Genomic DNA, 23586 nt, shown 5'->3' on the forward strand with positions numbered 1-23586 from the left:
AAATGACACTACAAAATGTCATCACACTGAACATGGCTTTACAGCCTTATTGGGGTGGTGACGTTAAGTCATGTGACTGAGGTGCAGTCCCTTAATAGCCTAATGTTAGCTTTTTACTTTAGGCTTAAAAATCATGAAGGTTGTGTTAATTTACTTACTCTAGAGCTTATTTTCTGTAATAATCCAAAATCCAGTGGAAATATCCTACTGGCTTTTTTATGAGGTAACCAAGGCGAAGGTAACTTCTGCGTCGGCCTACAGAAAAACGTCAGCCCCTGAGCACACTATTATGTCTGACTCTCTTCAGGTCCCTTTCAGAGTGTCTTCTTTCTTCTTTTCTTGTTTCTTGTTTTGGAGGGTGGGGGCATCCAGCTAAGGTTTCCAGAAATCTGTTCTGGATCAGGTCCAAAATTTTGATTCTCGATCCTTTTAGCTTTGTTTTGTTCTCCTCCAACTCCTAGCGGCTCAGACCTAACCATATGTTAAATGATCCAAAACAGGCTAGTAATGCTAATTTTAATTTGTGAATTTTAACAAGTCTGTTTTAAAGACGTACGGCAAAGACAGGGGTTTAAGTGATGAAGTCATCTAGAGACACATCCTCAAAATGAATAATGGAAAAAGAGCTGACTTTACTGGGCCATGTGACCCAGCGGGGTTCCAGTTCAGGGATACAATGGTTTAAAAATATTGACATTAGTGTCCAGATAGTTTGGAATAATGCTTGGTAATGCAGTTTTATAGTGTGTTTTCCCCTTCAGCACCTAAATAGTTCTCTAATATTGCCATGTCCTCATCCCAGAGTCTTTGAAGGGACAGATGCGGCTCAGTGGCTGAGCCTGTTGCCAGTTTGATTTATTGGCTGCATTTGGGATTGCGGGTTATAAATGCAGCATAACTTCCCTATTTATCATCATGATACACAGTGCATATTGTATCACCTGCCTTATGCTGTTAATATGTAACTCAGGGTTGTTGACAAAAATATTAACCTGGACACTAAAATGGAAAAACCTGAGATGCATGCATCATGGGACTTAAATGCCACTGCCTTCACATCAGGTGCCATTTTAGGGCTCGTCCAAGATGTACAAATGTGTAGGTTAAAGATTTTGTAGTTTAATGTTTATCCTATTACATTAGTGTTTACAAATGCTGACTTCTGTATATTTGTTCACAAACGAGTCTCCAGGATCTCATAGAGATCGCTCCCCTTCATTTAAAGCTTACGCTAATCAGTGCCGTCCCTCGGAGGGATTTTCCGTGAACAAAGACCTCAGTGTTTAGCCTGTGAAAAAGTCAGTGTTGTTGTATTTATAATGGATGACAAATCAGACCGAAACTCTCATCTCTCAACAATCTTTATTTATTCTGTCAGCAAACAAATACAATAAAGCATACATCTCTTTTTTTCAGAACCTGACCTGCTGTGAAAACACCTAATTATTAGGCATGTTTTATCTTCAACAGAAAGGAAAGTCTGTGGAAGTTCATCAATGCATCTCATGACAGTTTTTAAATGTGCGTGCAGTGTTATTGCCATATAAAGTAGGATACAAGACCTATGATAAAAATTAATATATTTGATCTTATGCCAGCCCATTGAGTAGCAGTATTCAATACATTTAGAAAGTGTTAACATAAAAAGGCAACCGGCATCTGAAACGTCAAAAGGTGATCCAAAAATGCGGGTCTGACCCAGAAGCAAAAGTTTAAAATGACAATCAACTGTTAATCTTTCTGTCAGTCAGAATCATCTGTAATGTCATCTTGATCCACGTCCTCTCCTCTCTGGACCTTTGTACTCTGCTCAGAGTCTGTCTCCTGGGCCTGATGGAAAGCACATGAGACATTTGGCAAACATGGTAAATGAAAGCAGCAAGCCCACCTGCATAAAGCAACATTAGGGAGAAACTAAATAACCTGAGGTTTTGGATCTAACACCTTATCAAACATTTTCCCTGTTAGCTGTGTCAGCCAGTAATCATTAGCTTGTTGGAGTTCCAGCATTTATCTTATCAGCCCACCCTCTGCAGTCTAAACTGCCCGTTAACCGACGTGTAGGGTTTTCAACATCACAAAGTAACGACTGACTCAGCAGAAGTAGAGTCATGGTGTTTGGTCAAGGTCAACGTGTGCTGCATATGCTTCAAAATAAAACCTGTGTTGTCGTCCCAAATCCTGCCAATCTTCTCAGCCACCTTACGCTTACTTACACATTACTTTGTCTAACTATTTATTTATTTACATCGATAAATCAGTGTTATGAAAAGGTTTTATTTAGTTGCTTTTTCCCCTCTTTTCGGCTTTGTTCACAAGGTACGCTCCCTGATTTTGTTGCCTGCCACCGAAACACAGGTTATTTTGAAACGCACCACAGGTCATACAAATTATACAGAGGAAACCACTTGTAGTGATCACATCTGTCCAGGTCAAATTGATTATATTAAGTGGATGATTATTATAACACATCATAACACATCTTTATTTCTCATGCAGATTCCCATCTTATTGACATTATTATATTTTATACATGAATATAAAGTAATGAAACTGACAGTTTTGGCTGTTTACCCAATTGTATTGACTGTTTCCATTATTTATTTATTTATTATTTATTCTTTTCATTATTCATTAGTTGACAGGGCATTATCAATCCACCATATGAGGGCAGCTTTAACCACAGGTGCTCTCCCTGTGTGCATTTGTTTCTGTCGCCATCACTAGCAGCCATACGCTTCGAGGAGACTTGTTTTTTATTAACAGTAAATTACTTTCATTTTTACCCATCATGATTTCATTTTGCATGCAACACCAGCCTCAGGTATCCAGCTGGAAGCAGACGGGTTACCACAGGGCAACGGATCATGGGAATAAAGTTAAAAAAAAAATTTAATTACTATGGTTTAAAGTTGTTTTCCCATGTATTTTAACTTATGAAAAGACGATTAGTTTGAAGAAAAGTATTCGCACATCCAACTGTCTCAAATGCAGGTGCATTGGAAAATATCACTTCAGTCTTTTTGTCCAGAAAATCCTGCACACTGCTCTTGCGCAGCTTCACAATTTATTAGTAACACTAACGTCTCAGTCCTCCTGGGCCTTCGTCAAGAGTGTTCAACACCATTACTTCCAACACTGAGCTTAAATAGAAACTGCCCCACTCATTTCACACCTGTGAAATGAAACGTTAATGTTACTTATAAATTGTGAAGCTGAGCAAGACCAGTGTGCGGGATGTTCTGTTCAAAAACTCATAAAAAGACCAACATTGAAAACTGTAAGTAGAGTATCTAATTATGATAAGGAAACTATTTAAGCAATTTTTGGTATAAGAATGATTCTTTCCCAAACTTTTTTATGATCCATTTAAGCAGTTGATTACTGTAACTGGGATCACTAGAAGCGGTTTCCACTGTAGTATAATTCGTGTGCACACATTGTCAGAAAATGTATCTTACATACTTGTTGGTCGCAGTAGTTTTCACACACTTTTAATAAGTTTTGCCAACTGATTCTCGGTCAGGTCTCTCCTGATTGTAGTAAATTCTGGGTCATATTGTCTCAAAATGTCAAAGAATCAAAACCTTTTAATTTTTCATTCAATAACTTATCTACAGGGAGCCAATCCTATTCCTGCATCAGATGTAAACATAGTATCTAAAAATGGCAGGTACCTCATCATCTGACTGGTCCTCAGGCAGCGGTGCATTTTCCTCCTCCTCCTCTTCCTCATCTTCACTTTCTTGTGACCTCTGAGAAAGAATCTCTTCACCCTGCAGCATATATTGTTCTTTTAGGTGAATGACTCAAACATGAACAGAGACACGTGCCATAAGTTCAGTGATATTATACCTTCAGGTTGCGATTCTTCAGGTTGCCAATCCAAAATGCCTCCTGACAGTTGTGGAGCGTCAGCATGGCTTTCACTCTGTAAACAAACAGCTCCAGGCTCTTCTTTAAGGCTGGCACGTGGTTGGTCAGGCTTGTATCCTGGTGAATCTGGGCACCAACACATCATAATAAGGTTACTGAATTATACAGCACCAGAGGAATAACATATACACCATCCAAACTCTATCTCCTCTCTAATTTAGCAGGAACATTTAGTCCTCTAGGACTGGTAAATTTGGCACCAGTACACACAGAGAGCATCTCCAACTAGAGAAATTATAAAAATGAGCAAATGAGCAAACAAATGAGCTACCTTCGAATGTCCACACATGTGATGGAGCTGCCGGGTGCTGAGCTGGAAGGTTTTTAGCAGGCCCTGGACATCCTCCTTAAAAAGACAAAGCATCACACATAGTCACCCCACAGTGAGCAATGCATTTTGCATGTTCACTCAACAACACAGAGAGTCTCTCTGTGCTTAGCCATGCTGTAGTGCCAATCCATGTTTGAATGATATGAGGAAGCAGAAGCAGAAAATATGCATTTATATATAAAGCAAGGTATCAATCAACTTGTTCTGGGAGAAACTAGAAAATCGTATTTAAGTACTATGACTGCTTTTGTGCCTTCATACAGTGTGTTTTGATTTGATTTTCTGAAGGTCTATACCATAAACTGTATAAAAGAAGTGGGCGTAGCTGCTGTGAGGTCACCAATTGGCATGCTGGCTCCCGTTTTGAACCCTTGAGCGTGGCATTTTGGCCGTCGTATAAGTCACCACATTAGGATTAAAGAGTGGGACTGAGGAGGATATGCATGGCTACGCCTCTTTCTTAAATTGACAGGTCACCATGGAAGCGACTTGACAAACACAAGCTGGCCACACCCTAAAACCTACACTGGTTTATCGTCTATTTTACTGTACATGGGACCATAACTTACAAACTGAACATCATGTTGTCTTGAAGAGGACTTGAAACTAGAGATTCAGACTGTAAACTCATCGGGAAAATGTTTACTGAGGTAATTAATCAAGTGAGAATTAAGGCAATTTTCTTAGACTTATATACAATCTAACTTCCTTTTGCTGCGGAGTCACCCCCTGCTGGCAAATAAAAGGAATGCCAGTTTCAGGCACTTAGGCGCTGACATCACATTCACTTCTTTTTATACGGTCTATGGTCTTGTCGCATTGATTAGAATCAGGCAAATTCCCCCAAGTGTACTTTAAGACTGCTGTTGAGTTTTTTTTTAAGGCCACACCAATACACAACTTCACAGTTTCATTTACAAGCTGTTCCAGAAAACAAGATTTCATGTGGTTACCATGTGCCTTTTGAAACTGTTGTCCAGTAGTGGCATCCCCAACTTCAGGAAAGACTCCAGGAAAAGGCGGCCATACTGACAATAAAAACATTATAATCAGTTAATACGATGTCACAGCAGTTTCACCTGAATGTGAAATATTTATCAGCAGCACAGCCAACTCACCTTTAGGCACACATTGAGCACCGGCCTGGAATCAAACACCTGTAAGAAGAGATTAGAAAACAAATGCGTGAGTTCACAAGTCAAACTTAAACTGTCACTTAAAATGACTTGTCTAATTTAACCTATAGTATAAGTTACTCAAACCTATTCCAAATATGACCTAGTGCTTGGCTGAATATTGGAAATGGATGGGGTCAAATGTCCAAATCAGTACAAATACATTCACAGCTGTCAGATCATGGGAACAGACCTTAACCAGGTTGACCAGGATATGAAAATCCCTGACAGCCAGGTTCCATGTCAGCAGCTTCTCACTCTGAGCCTTGAGGGAGGACAAGGGTTACATGTTTTAATATTTTGAAACAAACACTCACATATACACAAAGAACGTTCTCACTTATGTGAATTATTTGAAAACAGACAGTTGAGGAGAAATTAACAATTAGTTACACAAAAAATCAAAATGCAGACTAATTCTCAGTTCAGAGTTTGAACAAACTGACATTCACAAATGTTTAAAAGTATAATTATTGATTTGCCACTTTCAGTAGATGTGTAGCAGTGTTTTGAGAGCGCTGAGCGCTCAGGTATACTGTACATAAGAAAACACAGTGCGACACCTAGTGGCTGACCTCAGTGCTGTCACCGGCTTTGCCAGCAGGAATCTTCCTGACGGCCTTCTCCAGCTCTGCCATCAACACTTTGTAGAACACCAGGAACGTCTGCCTGAAGAGGGCGAACGGTAGAATGAACAACAGAGCAATAACAGTATGGATAAATATACTTTTACTGTGATCATTTATAGTGACTCCAGTTAGCTGTCAGGTAGGATGGCAGGAGCACATGAATCAATTTAAGCTCCATTAACTCAGTCACCACCTCAGACGCAACCTTCCATTTTGCTCTGAGGCAGCAAAGCAAAATGATCTGATGGTGAGGAGGATCTACCTGCTGAGAGTGGGCCATGATGAAGAGCTCTCATCTTTGGATGCATTGAGGAGCTCAGGGATTCCTTCTCCAGCTATCTCCTCCACTGCCTTCAGAACATCATCGACGTGCTCCAGGTAGATGCTGCAGAGAGAGGAGAAGAGACATCATAATTAAAACATTTAGATGCTTGTTCACGATTATAACAACACCATACATGACAACAAAAGGCGTTAACTAGAAACTGTGTGCACTATAAACATGCTGACACTTCTAGGTGCTTTAACATTAATGTATTGTCATAGTGTTGGTTAGCTACGAGAGATGCTGAACAAAGTACCAACTTAATGAGCGACTACAAATACATTAAACTACTTGTGTGGTTGAACAGCACAACATCCTGGAGCTGACGCTTGCCTGTCTGCTTCTACTGCATGTTGTATAAATATTAAGGTAATTTCCCTGAGAAGTTTGCATTGCAAATGACATCACACACACACACACGCAAATATAAAAATGGCACAAATAAAACCCATAAATGTTTTCAAAGGCTTTTTAAATAGAGTTCCTTCTGACTACAGCAAGTTAGATATAAGACTTTTTAATGGCACTCAGAATCAAATTTAAAACCAAGTTTGTACTGAGCAAATTGAAGAAAAAATAAATAAATGACTGACATCAGTTACTTAAGGTTGGGGACAGTTCCGCCCAAAAATCTACTGTAACATAAAATATGTCTTTTTTGTCTCGTGGTTGAGAACAGAAGTGACATACCTGGCGTCTGTTGGCGGGTTTTGTGTTTCTCACTTTGCATGTGGGATTCCACAGCCTTGATTCCTATCATGAGTTTTAAGAACTTTTCGCATGTAATACACAAACCCTTTAGGCCATATTGTTAGATTCATGAATTCAATGCTTTTTTTTTTTTAAGGATTCATAGGAACCCTGTTTAAAGATGATGCTCTGGATAAAAATCAATTTAAGTCCTTTGAGGAATTAGGTTTACTTTATTGACTTAGTGTGAATGATTCATAGAAGCTTGAGCCCCATTATTTCTGGAATATTTATGCAACCTTTTTTGTGCAACACAGCCATTTCTGACATGCCGATGTACCTTAGGAGAGCGTGAAGTGCTTCATTGAATTTGTTCCCTCGCTCCTTCTCTCCACTGGCTGTCACCCAGTCTTGGCTCAGGAAACGTTTCGCCAGGGAAGCTATTAAAAAAAATCAGACATTCATTATCACAGTTCGCTGGATAGCAGATGAGTTGATTAAAGTGAGGCGACATGTCGGACTGACCCGTCTGCTCTCTGTAGGCAACAGGGTTCCCTCCTCTCTCTGAGACAGTTGACAGAAGCTGGGAGAGAGACAAGGCTGTGCTCAGATTTGGCATCGTGCTGCGGAAGTTCACCAGGTACTCAAAGCCGTGTCTAAACAGAGGAAAAGAGAAACATTTGATTCTGTCAGAAACACAACGAAGACCCAAGGATATTAAATAATATGTTCATATCTACTGTGCTGTAGAGTGGCTTTTTATTCAGTTTATTGGAGAGTTGTGTGAGTATGTTTTGTATTATTAGCAAAAAGGATAATGTCTTTACTGTTTTAGCAGAGACCACCAAAGCTGCTTGAATGTTATAAAGAAAGAGATCAATAGATAAATAATAAAAAGGCATAGATCATATTTAGTAGCTACTCTGCTGCTCTTAAACTTTATCACTCACTTTACAAGCTGCTCCAGGGTTAACTCAGGACTTCCTTCTTTCAGTCTGTTGGCCAAAACTCCCAGAGCCTTCTTCAGTAAGCTCCGCTGCCCCGGCTGACTGAATCCAGACCTGACACATAAACATAGACACATTTCAGAGACAGAACTTAACAGAAGCCAGACATGCTGACTCAAGCAGGACGCAAGTCAGTGGTGCTGGTCGTCCTCACCAGCTGAAGGTGGTGTTCAGGACCTGCAGGAGCAGCTGGTAGGCTGATGACATCAGCTGGTACTCTTGAACATCTGTGGCAGGGCCGTCCACGATGCCGTTGTTCTCAGACAACAGTGTCTGAGGGAAAAAATGCACAAATGTATATAAAGATGAAGCATATAGTTCTTCTGTCATGCCTGCAGATTGTTTGTATTTGTACCTGAAAATGATTGTGGCAGTTCTCCAGGTGTGTACAGAGGGCGGGCAGCAGCTGGACACAGCAGGAAGCGATATCCTTGGAGCTCCTCTGTTGTAGATGGGAGAAGCCTGTGCTCTTATCAGCCTTTGCCTACACAGGAAATATTTCATCAGGTCTTGTCTAATATAAGCCTGCATATTACAGGTTTACACATTAAGCTTCTTGATGACAAACACACTCAGAAAATGTCATTTTTTCAGGCTTTCATTTGCTCTGCCTGCATCAAAGAAAAATCTAAGAAAACAATAATGAATTTTGCAAACACCTCTTATCCCCAGACACTGTCAGACCTGCACATTCTCACATTTCAAGAGCTTTCGTAACGTCTCTGCTCTGCGTTCATCAGCTTTTTATGTTTACCTTGAGGAAAGGGAGTCTCTTGGCTGGGGCAGCTGTAAGACTGAACTCCAGTTTGCGGAGCATATCCTCCAGCAGGAACACCAGCTCAGCAGGACCCAGCAGAACCTCCTCTCGCACCTAAATCATATAAGAATATTAGAGGAGATGTATCACAGAAACCTGTGTATTGATGCATGTGGTGCATAAATTCATACAATAGACAAAGACATTCATTCACTTCTCTACAATCCAAATCAGTCCCCATGATTCCAAAACACTGATCTCAGTGTCAGAGGATGGCTGGGTAGTAATGTTCCCAGCTCAGGATATGTAAGATGAATTTACTCTAACCTTAAGTTCGACAGCCATTAATTTTCAAATCATTCACAAACTACGCAATCAAACCTATAAAAGTTTTACTCTCTTCTGAAACAAAACAAAACTTCTTACTCTCTGTCCTACCTTGGTGTGGAGCTCAGAGTCCAGCAGTGAGCGGGACAGCAGGCCACACTGCAGCACGCTGAGCACCTCCATATCCAGCTCCCTAAAAAACGGTCTGTAGGATGCCAGACTGACTCCTTGGCGGATCTCCTTTTCTTTCTCCTTCTCTGGTTGCTCCTTAAGCACAAGCAGAAGAACATATTAGTTAAGCTTGGTTATATTAAAATTAGATATTAATACGAGATGTTAAAGTTTACCTGCTGAGTTTTGTCTGCTTCGGTCGACTCATCAAGCTGAGAGATCTCTGAGGAGTCCTTTGCAGGGGCTTTCCTCTTCTTTCCTGTGCCATCTAAATAACAAACGTGATTTAGACAACCATGTAAATATCTATTCCCTTATTTAGAGTATTTAGTTTCACTTATGGGGAGTAAAATATCTTCTGTTGGGCACAGTTACCTTTCTTTGCCTTACTGACAAGAGCGGCAGAACTAAGTGTAACCCCATCTGTGCTTTCTCCATCAAAGTTGGCAACAGGTGGAACATAGCCAGGTGTCCCTGAAACACACATTTAAGAGTAAGTATTTTAAAAACTTAAGTAAAATTGACAATAAGTGGCATAATGGTTATATTCTGAGTATTGGTGGATGAAAAACTGACCAGCCAAAGCCCTCTCTAACAGTGTCTGAAGGTAGGTGATGTTCTGCAGACGGGTCATCACTTTCATCTTACTCTCTGTTTCTTTTTGTGTACAGAACGCGTTTACGACCTGTCACAAAACGGGTAAGACATGGCTTTAGTCACACAGTTTTAAGAGAAGTGTTAATCACGTAAAAATTAATCAGGTGCTGTTACCTCTCTGAACCAGTTGATGGTGTGAAACAGCAAAGTACAGAGGAACTCCCTCTCGGCTTTGGACAGGCTCTCCATTTTCTCTACCACGTCCATGTCTGTCAGGATCAGAGGGCAGCCTGTGCAAACACACACAGACACTAATTATTTCACAGCCACAGAAATGAGAACAAGCTGGTTTCCAGGAGAAATGTGTAGCTTCCACTTCCTCACCCAGCAGTGCGTCAATCTCCTCCAGGTCTCCCTGGTTCTGTTTCTCCTCACAGAGTCTCAGGAGGCGGAAAAACGGAGCCAGGCAGAGAGGAGACACTCGCCTGCCCCTAAAAACAACACAACAGGAAACACATCCACTGTCTCATTCATGACAAACTGAAATTGTAAATCAGACTCTATTGCAAGTGAAATACATCATCAGTGGATAGAGATGGGGGGAGTGAGGTGACTGACTTGTGTGCCTTGTCGACTTGACTATGCTGTTCTCCTTTGTTCTGAACATCATTAGCCAGTAGAGGCAGCAGGTTGATGGCGATGGCTACGTTACCTTCATACAGGTTGTACATTACATGGGGCTTGAAGAGAAAGGAGCTGAGATACACAGAGGAGGGAAGAAAGTAGTTATAGGAATACACGTCTAAGTATATTAAAATGTGTCATTTTTTATTTTACCAGCTGTCCATCACTAACCCCGATATTTCTGGGCCTAGATCAACCGCAAAGTCATCCTGGAAGTCTTGCAAGGCGCTCTGTCCGATCGTTTCCTATCGGTAGGAGGAAAATAACAGGACCAGAATGCTTAATCATGCTTCAGTTGCAACTTCTGTTGGATGCATGTCAAGAAATGTAATAAATAAAAAGATAAGAGGGGTTATTAAGATAGGGGGTATGGTAAATGTTTGTTTGAGGCATACCTGCACCTGTGGGTCTAGGGTAGAGCTCAGGATCAGGTTGGCTAGTTCATCATAGAACAGAGCTGCAGCCTCAGGTGAGCTTTCACTGCTGGACTTCACCAGCTCCAACAGGGCGGTCACCTGCGACACGTGATACACACACACACACACATGAAGATATCTACAGACCAGACACCTGCAGTTACAATCACTCTGTACTGTAGAAAATACTCTTCAAACCTCAATTAACTTAATAATAATACGCACTTTTATAGTTTGTGGCAAATTATTACCATTACAATGTTTTTGCTTAACGTCAACACAGTGCAGCAACTACAGAGCAAAGCTGTAGCTGGTGTACAGAGTCTAAATCAAGACACTGACTCTGCACATGAGTCAGATGCTTGAATACAGGCCCATAACCACCAAATGAAAGGTTGTTTAGCTCACCCTACCCAAACCCTTCTTGAACTGAAACTGGTTCATTGTTTTAAAACACTATAAAACACTAAATCGAGAACTCAAGTACATTTAAAAAAAAGTTTGTTGGTATCTAAAAGTACCAGAAGTTATGGACTGCAGCTGTAACGCACTATTAAACCCTCACTGTAAGCCACAGGTAAAGTGATAGTGGAATAAAAATGAACATAATAAAAAGCAGACTGATGAAAATCACAATCTGTAACATCCTTGCAACAGACACATTGCTCATAGTGATTATTTTATTGCCTAATATGTACCTGTCTGAGCGTCTCCTGAGGTAACACCCCTTTCTGTGACTCCTTCACTTTAGGCCTGCGGGGAGTGGGGTGGGGGATGGGGGGCAGCAGTGCGTGAGATCGAGACACAGAAATAAATTGACAGAATCAACAAGGAAAATTACGCTTTTATACCTGTGAGTACCAGCCCTTACCTGGAGGCCCCCATGCTGCCTACAATCATGATAGCACCAATGATGCCAATGCGCTTGTACTTGGGCACAGTGCTGGACAGCTGTTTTCGGATCACTATGTGCATGTCATCCTGAGGGGAGACACACAACGAGAGAGACAGGTTCAGCCGGTAAGGAGAGGAAAAGCCAGAAAAAGCACTGTAAAAGCATCTTTGTGAATGTAGGAATGTGCACCTGAATGTGAGCTCCCTGCTGCTGTTGCCCAAAGGCCAGTCGGCTCAGGAGGTGAAAGAGTCTGCGGATCTGCTGGGGTGTGAGGTTGTCCATGTAGTCCAAGATTCCCTGTGCCAAATATTGTGCTTAGTTAAACAACTAAACACAATGGTGAGATACTAAACCTTTAAGCTACACGGAGTCGGAATAAACATCCAAGTTTCCTGCACATTTTCCATTTCAATATATCCGCACTTTAACAGACTCACAGTTCAAGACTTCTTGGTAGATTTCTCAGCACATATCTGACATCTGAGCACAAACAGCTGGATGTTTATTAGCCAAATAAATTGCTTTAAAATCCAGCTATTAATATGTTGATATATGGCCGCATTTTTGGTCGGGGACGTCCAGATTTGGTTCAGTTATAAGGCACACAGAGCAGAGCTGTTTTGAAGCAGAGCTGTTTTGCAGGCTGTGATGTACATGTGTAGAGGCAGTTTTGCGTAGGAGTGTGCAGTCAGCCGCACGCCATGTTTCTTGCCTTGCTGTTCATGACATCAGGCACACTCACACAGTGGTAAACACTTTGCTGTGCTGCCTGCTCCATACGCCATGAAGAGCACTCTGCTTGTATGATCAATTTCTTTTGAACATTTTGTAGAAAACACAAATATTTTTTCCATACTCTCTTTTCTTTTTGCCGTACTGATCAGGACCTGGAGATTACTAAATTTAAATCCTATACTTTTCCATTTGCGCAGGAACCTGTACATTTATTGTGTTCAAAATTCTTTTCAGAATATTATCAGTGTGGTTTGGTTGGCGGCTACAGTATCAGACACGTGGATCACCTCCTTACCTTGACAAAGACGGCATACAGAGCCATCTCTGAGGGCTTTTCTGTGACCAGGCCGCAGAGTAGCTCCAGAGCCATGTCCACCTCCCCACCTACACCACTGCACACATGGGTCACTAAAGAGCCCACCACCTCCTGTAAACATAATACAGAACAGAAATGAAATGGCTCGGGCGTATAAAAGAACAACAGATAGAGAAGCTTGTGCACATTTTAAAAAATGAATCTCAAACCCACCTGCTGGCAGTAAGAGTCAAAAGCGGTGAATGAGTGTCGGTACATGTGTCCACCAAAAGGCACCACACAAGGGTCGGGGGAGCGCAACAGACTCTGAGCCAGGGCCAGGATGGAGGTGAAGTACCCTCGCATGACCTAGAGTATCATTATTCATTAATACTACATATTGTTCATATGATAATGAATTAATGCATCAGTATAAAAAATAAAATGTACTGTGTACTACTGCATTTATATTCAAGCTTGTATGTCCACAGACTGTCCCACCCACCTGAGCATAGTCCCTGAAGGTCCTCTGGAGCAGAGCCTCCTGGATCAGTCCTGTCCTCACTTTCACCTTCAGCAGCCTCTCCGCCCCCCGCCGGCTCTGGTTGGCATTGGTGGAGTGGAGGATGAGCAGCACCAGCAGATCTATTACCTGATGTGGCAGAGCACATTTTCTTACAAATGTTATTCATAAAAATAGGTTTCCTACATGCACATAATTTCAGGATGTCATATTTTACCCACATTCAAACTTTGTGACTGGTTTATGAGAGACAGTGTACAGTATGTCCAGTTGAATTTTCCAGACTTCACTTACACCTTTAAAACTATTGTCAAAATTAACAAATTCCCTTTTTACCATTTTTTAAAAAATTGTATAGAGTTGTGTGGGAACCTCCAAAGCCCTCCATTTACACTAACCACTTTACTAGGGAATACCCTGAACTAAGGAGATGACACTCACCTTATGGTTCTCCTCTTCGTCCACTGATTCTATTGCCTGATGAAAAGCAACAAAATAAATATATAAATTCAGTAAACATGAGTTGAGCGGACTGTTATTCAAAAGCATCAGCATTCATTTATCAATGAAAACACGGGGGCTTAGATAATAATTATTTCCCACCTTGAGCCAAGCCTCAGATACTGTTTTCTGGAATCGCACTGCTGACTTGATGCCGTCCAGTGTCAATGTAACACAGTCCTGACTGCTGCCAGCTGCTGGTGCGGAAGAGGACCTGTTCCAAATTCAGATTTACAGTATTAGATTAAATCCTAAGGAATATAATAGGGTGGTGCAGAGGTGACATTTATTCATAAGCCAAACTGGAAGTTACCATGATTATTGCAAAGAAATAAACTCTCTGGCAAACAAAATTTTATGACACTTACATGTTTTGTTTTGCAAGATTCACAAATCAACACCACTTGTAAATGCAATCGGCAGAAGTAAAGAGCTAAAGTTAGGCTATAAACATACTACACCATGGTCACATGACTTCATCACCACCACCACCACCACCACCACCACCACGAGGCTGTAAAGCCATGCTCGGCATAATGACATTCAGTTAGCCACTTGGCATGTAAAAACACCAAAATCCGGTCGAAGTGCAAAAATGCTGACTCATTTCCAGGATTAAGGACTCATTCCTGCAAGAGCCTACTGCCTACTTCAAAACAGGTTCCTGATAGCATGTACAGATGTACAGTTGTGAATGGGAATCTGTGTTTTCTTACGCTGCTGATCCTTTGCTCTTCAAGAGATTTTGGGAGGCCTGCAGCCCAGGAGGAAGAACACACTGCTCCAACTCCAGCTTTTTACGAAGGTGACACACCACCTGCACACAGGGAAAACACACCACTACCTTTACTCCAGTGTTGATGTTTTATTGTCTAAACCTATTGTTGATTTTATTGATAATTTATGTTGTTTGTGCTCTTCATTCATTCAGTTATTTATATTTGGAGGAACTGTACAGCACTATATGCTATATAAATAACTTTGACTTGACTTGATCACTCTTTATTTTAAAATATATGCACTATAACAACCAGAGCATGATCACAATGTTTTGTTTTCAATGCAAAATGCTGTAGACATGAATCTGAGCTCTGACCTCATAAGCATCAGAGGCTGAGACAGAGTGCAGGATGAACTTGACCACCACAGGTAGATCCTCCAGCTGCACGGCAGCCAGAGTGGCCATAACGGCTCCACGAACCTAAAACAGCAGACAGTAACAATGACATTCACTTGGCCTTTATTAATACAGCAAAAATAAGTGTGTCTGTGTGTCTGTCTGTGCGCGTGTGTGTACTACCTCTTTAAGTAATGAGGAGCTGAGGTTCAGACTGGAAAGGGCATCCAGGATGGGGACAGTCAGCTGAGTGTTCTCCTGGAGTAAAGAGCTGCAGAGAACAGTGGTTAAAGTAGCAGCAAGTGCGATCAGCAGCTCTGAAACCACAGATCTGCAGTAGAGATTTACTGTACATACTTGAGCTCTCTGGCTATATCATTGTGCTGGGAGTCTTCCAGTATCTCTGGCAGACTGGTGATGATGTCACGCTGAACCTCCACCGGTGCTACCGACACCAGCTCCATGAGCTTCACTGCCAACTCCTGCAAATAACAGGCCACAAAGACGGTAGAAATAAACTCATCACCATCAAAGTTAGTGATGACTAATATATAATGACAGGTCTAATGGAAAAATAAAAACACGCCTGAGAACTTTAATGGCTGTGACTACTGTACATGCAATCTATCATTACAGAAATGACTACCTTGCTGTCCACAACTCGGTCTAGCCACTTCAGCTGGTTAATAATTGTGTGAGGAATACTGAGACCTCCATCTCCAGCGCTGTGAAGGACGGAACAAGATAACATTTAGAAAATAAGACAGTGGCAAAAAAGTGTGTAAAATGGTTCAAATGCTGTAAAGTACACTCATATGAAATACTGACCCATCAAGCATAAATTCAGGGAGCTTCTCAAGCAAAAGGTTAATGACAAAAGTCTGTGTGAAAAGGAAAAGTAGACTGAGGGTTTGTGGAAGATACACTGTACATGTACACTTTGCATAATGCACATTTGCATGTCTCATACCGGAAATAGACATTTTGAATTTTGTGGTGCAGCTGTCTTGGGCTGAATCTGTGCAGAGAATCTTACCTGCAGCATCTCAATCCCCAACAGCATGCGGAGCAGACTTTCTTGGAATGAGCTGACACGACTGCAACACAGACGAAAACATGTCAGTATGTTACACACACACCACAGCCCCGACATAAGCTTGGTCTAGGTCATAGCTGAGCCCTATATAAATTAAAGGTATGCCTGAAGTAGCCTCTGTAAGCTCTGAGTGCGTATGACCGTTACCTAGAGTCTCCATCAGACAATCGTGGGACACACGGAAGAAGGCAGTTCCTGAACCGCTCAGGGTCCTCAATATGAGACTCCAGTCCAGTGGTGAATTCCTGTACAATCTGAGCAAAGAAATACCAGTGAAACACAACTGTCTCATGCCTTGACTGTGTATAAGAATGGTGTATATACTTACCCCGGGGTACCTGGGACTCTTTTTTAATTGCTTCTGGATCCTTTTTTGGAAAACTACTTGGTCAACAGCTAAAAGAGAAAAAGCAAAAGACAAAGATCACAAAAATCAGAAGTGAAAAAACTGATTTCATTTACTGGAAATTTGAAACTTGGATTGAGTGTGTTTACCAATCTCATTGGATGTGCCACCTTGTTTCAAGGTGACACCTGCTTCTCGGAGAAAGACGGCAAACACACTTTCATTTGTCACTTCTGGAGCAGGTTCCTTTGGTTGGCGACCAGTGCTGCGGCTCTTCTTTGCCTCTATAGAGAGAAGACAAAAGACCTTTAATAAAACAGTATCCAGCAGACAGAAGTGGGACAATGTTTAGACCATCAGTTAATGAGGGGAGCAGGATGTGGTGTCTGCACGGTATGTTGGTGCAATCATGTCAGTGTGATGTCAAACATGTAGTGGTTATGTCACACTCCTGTGATACTAATTCTACTTTGTTCTTAATGTAAATAATTTAACATTAGCTAGTGTTACAGTGTGATAAAGATCTGGGAATTGGGATATCTTAGTTGACAAGCTGTGGGACTTCACTGGGAAACACTGCACTGACACAGTTATGAACTGCTGTGATGTGACGTTACATTATACAGTACTTACTGGTGGTTGTGGGCGCTCCCTCTCCTTTATCCAAAGAGGAGCGTCGCTTTCTGCGCAACATCTAATTAAAAATATAAAAGGCATGAGGTTTTTAATAACCACACCCGGCTAGCATCCACAGTAGCAAACAAGCTAATTTCACTCAGAAGCTTTACCGTTACAGAAAACTATGTCCAGCTAGAGTCTGACGTTGTTAGCTAGTAGCGTTAATTCATTAACTAACGTTTCCGTTAAGACACAAACATGCCACACGCTAAGTATGTGACGTTATATCACGTTTATGTTGCCGGCTGTCAAAATAATTCAGAATGATAAAAGGTAAACATACTTTTATGGACAGACGACGATGTTACGACCCCAAGGAGAGAACTTACAAAACAAACTTCCGCGCCAATAGGCTTTGCGCGTCATCAACCACAGTTAGGGATCATCTTCATTGAGTTAAGCTAACAGAGGGTCGTAGCTAGATATAAATGCCCAAATACGCCTAAGAGAAATAAAATTAAGCAACTACACATGTCGTGTATCCTTTTAGAAGTTCGTCCCCTGGTTGAAATATCTGTTGTGATTTTAAAAGTGGTCTTTTGGTCAACACTAGAACCATTACAACATTTGTCAGACGGTCTCTAATTTTCTACATTTGGGTCGCGCATTTTTACAAACACGCTGTCTGTTGTTGGGCGGGGTTAGAACTCTGCCGACTTGTTTGTTCACGAGGACTTTTTCCGGGATACGCCGTGTAGGAAAACAAGCACAACCCCGGAGCGCTGTACCTGTCATCAAAGAGTGTACAGTGGATTGAGCGAGTTCAATGCTGCCCGCTTCCCTTTTCGCCTCGTATGGTAACTATTAACACTAGCCCAGTGACGTTTTGATAAATGAACTTAACGACTTAGCGCAGCTAAATGAATAAACTGCGATATTAAAACACATTTAAATAAATAAAATGAAATAAGCTAGCAGTAGAAACTGCTGCGTGACTGAGTAACAGTTTAGTTAGTACAGCAGTCAGATAGCCTACTCACAGAGTCAGATCCCCTCACATATGTTCACAGCTTTATTGCACAATAATACAGTATTAACCCCTGATATTGGTCCATTTGTTGATCTTAATTGTTTGACTTTTCAAATAATTATTTCAGCATGTTTCAAGTAAAATGATCATTGATAAGTCAAAATTATGAGAAATTAAGAACACATTTTACTTAATGGGCCAAAATTGTTAGTTACAAAGTCAAAGTTGAGAGTTAGCCTATTAAATCCATGTTATGATATGTAAAGGCTAATTAGCCAATAAATGTTGACATATTATCTTACAGTTTTGATTTATTAATGGATTTTATTTTGACATCACACGTAAAAATGTAGACTCTATATGTTCAATGTTTGACTTAATATTTTTTAAAATTATTGTTATTACTATTATCATTATTATTACAATTAAGTTTTAAGTTACGATGAGTACATTTATGTGTAACAGTCTTGATTTTACATGTTAATGTGATTGTAAGAGCCACAGTGTGTGAATATGAGTTGATTTAAATATCACACAATATTCATTTCCAGACATTGTATAAAACATATATATTGTATAAAAAATGTAAAAGGACCAAAATGCATGTCTGTTGACATTTGATAAGGACGCTCCCTTTAATTTTGTAATTTGCATGCAGTGCAGTTTAGTTAAGCAGAGAGCTGCATTAGACATGGGAGCACATAGTTTAAACTTTTCAGTAAACATTTTAAACTGGATTACGTTACTGTGCCTGCAGCTCATTGGTGGCGTTTTGGTATTCAGAGGAAATGCCCCTACAGTGATGGGCCGTCCCGCAGGCTGCAGGGTGGGAAGTATCTTGACAGCTGAATACAAGCTCTTTGACCGTAGTTCAGGTTGGCCCCACACACAGCAGCAGCTCAGTGTCTGAGGGCGACACAAGGAAACATAGCGACAGTTGAGACGACGACTGGTGTCACGCATTGCAAGAATGGCTGCGAAGTTCTACGACCTCACGGCCAAACTGTTAACAGGAGGAACATTTAACTTCTCCTCCCTGCAGGGCAAAGTCGTCCTCATTGAGAACGTCGCGTCTCTCTGAGGTACGACCACCAGGGATTACACCCAGATGAACGAGCTCCACGAGCGCTACGCCGGGAAGGGGCTCGTTATCCTGGGAGTGCCCTGCAACCAGTTCGGCCATCAGGTGAGGACATGAACGCTGTATATGGACCTCCAGACAGACTGGGGTCATTTCTGTTTCTGTGCTTTGTTTTTATTTCTTTTATTTTGCTGCAAATATTTGATTTTATTTCCCGGAAATAGCCCACATACTTTAGACTGTATAGGTCATGCTATAAAACAAGAAATATTCAATATCATGCAACTGTTGTAAATTATAATTAAGGGGTTCTTACTGAAATGGAAGGATTTTTGTTCCTGTTTATTTAAGTTTAAAACTTTGCTCTTGTAAATGTGTAATTACAGCCTATTCCAGACACAGTAATCTGAGTAAATTACTACATTATCTAACCCAGTGGTAAAAAAAAAAAAAAAAAAAAAAAAAAGAAAAAGAAAAGAAAAGCAAATCTTAAATTTAATGACACATTTTTCTTGTGAGTAATTGAGTTGCTGTGAGCAGCTTCAGCACTGAGGGACATTTAGGAAAGAGGAAGTTGCGTGAGTGTTGCAGGGTTACCAAATCACCTCACAAAAGGCACACCAGAGTTTTTAAGTTGTTCCTTGTTCCTCAATTCATTTTGCTCTGCACCACCATGGCAATGCACACAATAAGCAATATGTTATTGATTAACTTTCACTAACTCATTAATAGATGGTGAGAGAAGGGATGGTTCAGTTTATCAGCAGGAAGTTCAGGGGAGAGGCTCCTCCTGTGTGAGTCAGATAAGATAAACTCTGTAGAGAGAAGACTGATGAGAGTCTTTGAGTCACACCGCAGGCTCACAAATAAACTCAGGGTTAGCTGTGCGTTAGAAGGGTTTACTGATCAGACCACTGATCTGTGAAGCAGCAGCAGATTTGTTAGTATTGAATTAAACAGATGTCAACTATTTAAAACCTTGAGTGAGTAAGGGGCTGTTCTTTATTTGTCAGAGAAGGTGGGTGGCTAGGGTGTGACTTCATGTGTTTTTTACGTTAACCCTCCACCCAGCTACAAATATGTTTCCTTGAGCGTCTCTGAATTACTGGAGGAAAATGCATGACCCTCCCTCCACTAGAGTTAGGCCTATTTCCAGTTCTGCCGGTCCAGTCAGATTCACAAGCTTAAACTAGTTGGATTTTATGCAACGTGGTTGAATCCACATTTGTCATGACGACACATTCAGGCATAACCTGTGCTGACTGTGTCACAGAGCTACATCTAACTTATTTTCCTTTGTAAGGTTTGTTTACATGACAGTTCCAGAAGTGCATATTTAACGGATTCAGTGTGGACAGAGAGCTCTGATGTTATGCGATGCTATGCAGTAGTCCTGGTATGTCCCACTCAGGAGTTGCTGCTGAGTCAAGTGGGATACTTTGTTAAGTTGCAATACTGGTCCAGTCAGGTGTGTTTCAAACTGGTTAAAAAATTTTCACACAGGTCCGACCCTACCCTACATCATTTTTTTTCATATTCACACCAAATGTAGGTATCACAGCCAATGCAACGATGAAAAAGCGTGGAGGGAGTGAGAGTTATCACCAAAACAAACAGCTACTTTCCTTAACAAAATGTAGTTCTTAAACAAACTGCATCGTCACAAGAGCTGTGTGCACACTTGAGCAGGATATGGGTGCATGACAGCCACCCATCCGACCACACACACAAAACCAACAAAATTAATAAGCAAACACATTACACACATCACAGTGAACACATAGCCCCAGCATTACCAACATATAATGACTGTTTTCCCAAATTAACAGTACACAACAGCGGCAGCAGCAACCAGCTTAATATTAGTAACTTGACATGGCAGATGTTATTAGATTTGAAAAACTTGCCATGTGATATTTTAAAGTTAAAAGTTGAAATAAAAATCCTGGAGTTAAAAAAAGCATCTGATTTTCACTGCTGTTACGTATGCACGAGCACCAAACTTAAGATTTTTTTTTGTCTTGTTTGTTTCATCAGGTTAGACCAATGTTATAATAAATCTAAATTAAGACATGTAGAATAAAGTGATTTTAATGAAATATCAGGTTATGTTTCCTGAAAGAAGCTTCTTCGCACATTATGTGTTCAGGAACTATCAAAAATTCGAAAATCCAATGATAATTTCTGTTTTTAAAGTTTGTGGCTGTTGTAAATGGTGTAATTTTGTAAAAAAAAACAAAAAACAAAAAAAAACATAATAAGTAATAAGTAAGTAATAAATAAATACATTTTAAAAATTAAAATAAATACAAATAATAAATAAAAAACATGACAGAGTTGGGGCGTCGATGGGTTAGTGGATAGAGCAGGCACCCCATGTACAAGGCTGTTGCTGCAGCGGTCCGGATTCGATTCCAGCCTGTGGCCCTTTGCTGCATGTCACTCTCTCTCTCCCCACTTCTCACTCAGCTTTCCTATCAATTAGGCAAAGTTAGGGGCAAAAAATTCCCCCAAAAATGTCTTTATAAAAAAATTAAAAAAAAAACAAAAAAAAACATGACAATGCTTAAAATGATTTGACATGCCTCCCCTATTTTGCACCACTCCTTCCTTCTTGTAAATAAAAAACAACCCCTATGCACTCTGGAATTTGTGATTTTGGATGGCTTAAAGAGACAGTCAAATTTTCCACCTGACTTGTTTTACCTTGAAACCTTTATTGTTCATGACAGCGTTAGCTGATCACTTCCTTCACAAATCATTATGTAATAAATGTCTGTAGAGCCAATAATGCCATGTTAGACTTTATAGACCTTCTGCTTCCTAAAATGTCCCATAATCACACATTATCTTCTGATCAACCCACAGGAGAACTGCAAGAATGAAGAAATCCTCAACTCCCTGAAGTACGTCCGTCCTGGAAATGGCTTTGAGCCAAAGTTTCAGCTCCTGGAGAAAACGGAAGTGAACGGGAAAGATGCCCATCCCCTGTTTGTGTTCCTGAGGGACAAGCTCCCGTCTCCCAGTGATGACTCAAACGCCCTGATGACAGACCCTAAATACATCATCTGGAGCCCTGTCTGCAGGAATGACGTGTCCTGGAACTTCGAAAAGTTCCTCATCGGGCCGGATGGCGTGCCGTTCAAGCGCTACAGCAGGAGGTTCCTCACCATCGACATTGAAGGAGACATCAAGAAGCTCCTCAGCCAGGCCAACTAATGACCCCGTCCTCCAGCATGTTGTTCACCCATCCTACAGCTTCTACTTGCACTAACACAATGTGTGTAACCTTCAGTTCATCACATTAAGGTTCACTGCTTTACCGTCCATAGCTTCTGTAGATGGTGTGTGAAACTTCTCCAGACCGCCTGTGCTCTCTTGTATACGATGACTGTTGTTCTGTTCTTTTACTACATGAAGGCGTCCTCTGAAACCAAGCTAGTTGTGAGGGGGATATCTGATGACACGTAAAAGGCTGAATGTTTTCAGCTGCATTGTGTGCATGTAAAGCACAGATGTGTTTTGATGTATTTAGAGGACCAATAAATCTATTTTTTCAAACACTTCCTGACTGACTCTGTGACGTTATGCTAACAAGATTTTAGACGATTATAAATCACTAACATGACTTCTTGAGTCGTTAGTTTTAATGACAATTTTGATGAATTAAGAAGGTAAAGTTCTGTATTTTTCAACCTGGACCCTATTTTCCCTTGTATCTGTGTCCAAGTAAATACTGGAGAAAAAACATTTTTAAAACTGGTCTAGTTATTGAGACAAACAGGCTGCAATGTAACCACTAGCGCATGTTCTCGTTGCTAATTTCCGTCTACTAAAAGTGCTCGTTTTTTGCCACTGACAGGCTCAGGTTATCATTTTAAGTGTCTGACAACATTATGGAAAGGGCCATACAGAAAAAAAAACCTTTTTGTCAAAGAGTTAAATCCTTTTCATTTGACCAGAAACAGTGCCAAACTCACCACTGCCAATTTGGCCAGACTCCATTTAAATAAACAGTAATTTTAGCATGTGTAGAGTCAGCATCTTTTCACATCTAACTGAGTGACTTAAGGGTTTATTTTAACAAACCAGAGTTGGTAAATGTTGGAATGGTTTTAAGATGAACCAAGATGGGGTTTTTTGAGTTTTATTTTTTTTCTCTCAGCTTTGAATCAAGTGTGTTTTGTGGTGATAAAATTACTGTTTATTTCAATGGAGTCTGGTCGCTTTGGCAGTAGTGATTTTGGAGCAGTTTCGGGTTAAACAAAAAGCATCTAACTCTAGGAAAAAAGGTCTGTCTCTGT

General features: G+C 40.7%; 2 protein-coding genes across 3 annotated transcripts; one reads left to right on the forward strand and one right to left on the reverse strand.

The window, feature by feature from the left end:
* Window positions 1–1351: 1351 nt before the first annotated feature.
* On the reverse strand, window positions 1352–20373 carry fancd2 (FA complementation group D2). Of its 2 annotated transcripts, none has more exons than XM_049593087.1 (44): window positions 19888–20373; window positions 17187–17247; window positions 16703–16837; window positions 16536–16603; window positions 16355–16461; window positions 16148–16208; window positions 15940–15992; window positions 15758–15836; window positions 15469–15593; window positions 15295–15382; window positions 15091–15195; window positions 14711–14811; window positions 14097–14208; window positions 13935–13970; window positions 13476–13622; window positions 13205–13339; window positions 12971–13102; window positions 12130–12237; window positions 11917–12026; window positions 11744–11798; window positions 11025–11144; window positions 10801–10874; window positions 10564–10701; window positions 10330–10436; window positions 10120–10235; window positions 9925–10033; window positions 9724–9822; window positions 9525–9616; window positions 9289–9444; window positions 8848–8964; window positions 8449–8577; window positions 8248–8366; window positions 8037–8147; window positions 7612–7742; window positions 7427–7526; window positions 6334–6456; window positions 6018–6111; window positions 5636–5707; window positions 5386–5424; window positions 5221–5295; window positions 4208–4282; window positions 3856–4002; window positions 3678–3776; window positions 1352–1830 (listed from the first exon to the last, which is right to left on the reverse strand). In XM_049593087.1, exons 2-44 carry the CDS (start codon window positions 17245–17247, stop codon window positions 1744–1746), a joined length of 4347 nt encoding a protein of 1448 aa, XP_049449044.1. In that variant the 5' UTR covers window positions 19888–20373; the 3' UTR covers window positions 1352–1743. The 2 variants fall into 2 exon arrangements, with proteins under 2 accessions (XP_049449044.1, XP_049448967.1); XM_049593010.1 differs by lacking the exon at window positions 19888–20373 and adding an exon at window positions 17515–17611.
* gpx1b (glutathione peroxidase 1b) lies at window positions 19077–22845 on the forward strand. Its single transcript, XM_049593257.1, has 2 exons — window positions 19077–19387; window positions 22151–22845. The coding sequence occupies exons 1-2, from the start codon at window positions 19172–19174 to the stop codon at window positions 22499–22501; spliced, it is 567 nt and encodes a 188-aa protein (XP_049449214.1). The 5' UTR covers window positions 19077–19171; the 3' UTR covers window positions 22502–22845.
* The last annotated feature ends 741 nt before the right edge of the window (window positions 22846–23586 follow it).

This window comes from Epinephelus fuscoguttatus, linkage group LG1 (genome assembly GCF_011397635.1).
Source record: "Epinephelus fuscoguttatus linkage group LG1, E.fuscoguttatus.final_Chr_v1".
NCBI lineage: Eukaryota > Metazoa > Chordata > Actinopteri > Perciformes > Serranidae > Epinephelus > Epinephelus fuscoguttatus.

Excerpts from the sequence above, each read along its gene's own strand:
- fancd2 (XM_049593087.1), bottom strand. The coding sequence starts at position 17,247 with ATGTTGCGCAGAAAGCGACGCTCCTCTTTGGATAAAGGAGAGGGAGCG. Across the intron at positions 16,209-16,354 it reads TTGTCTGATGGAGACTCTAG|TCGTGTCAGCTCATTCCAAG; the intron begins GTAACGGTCATA and ends TCTGTGTTGCAG. Across the intron at positions 9,617-9,723 it reads TGTCAGTAAGGCAAAGAAAG|ATGGCACAGGAAAGAAGAGG; the intron begins GTAACTGTGCCC and ends TTTGTTATTTAG.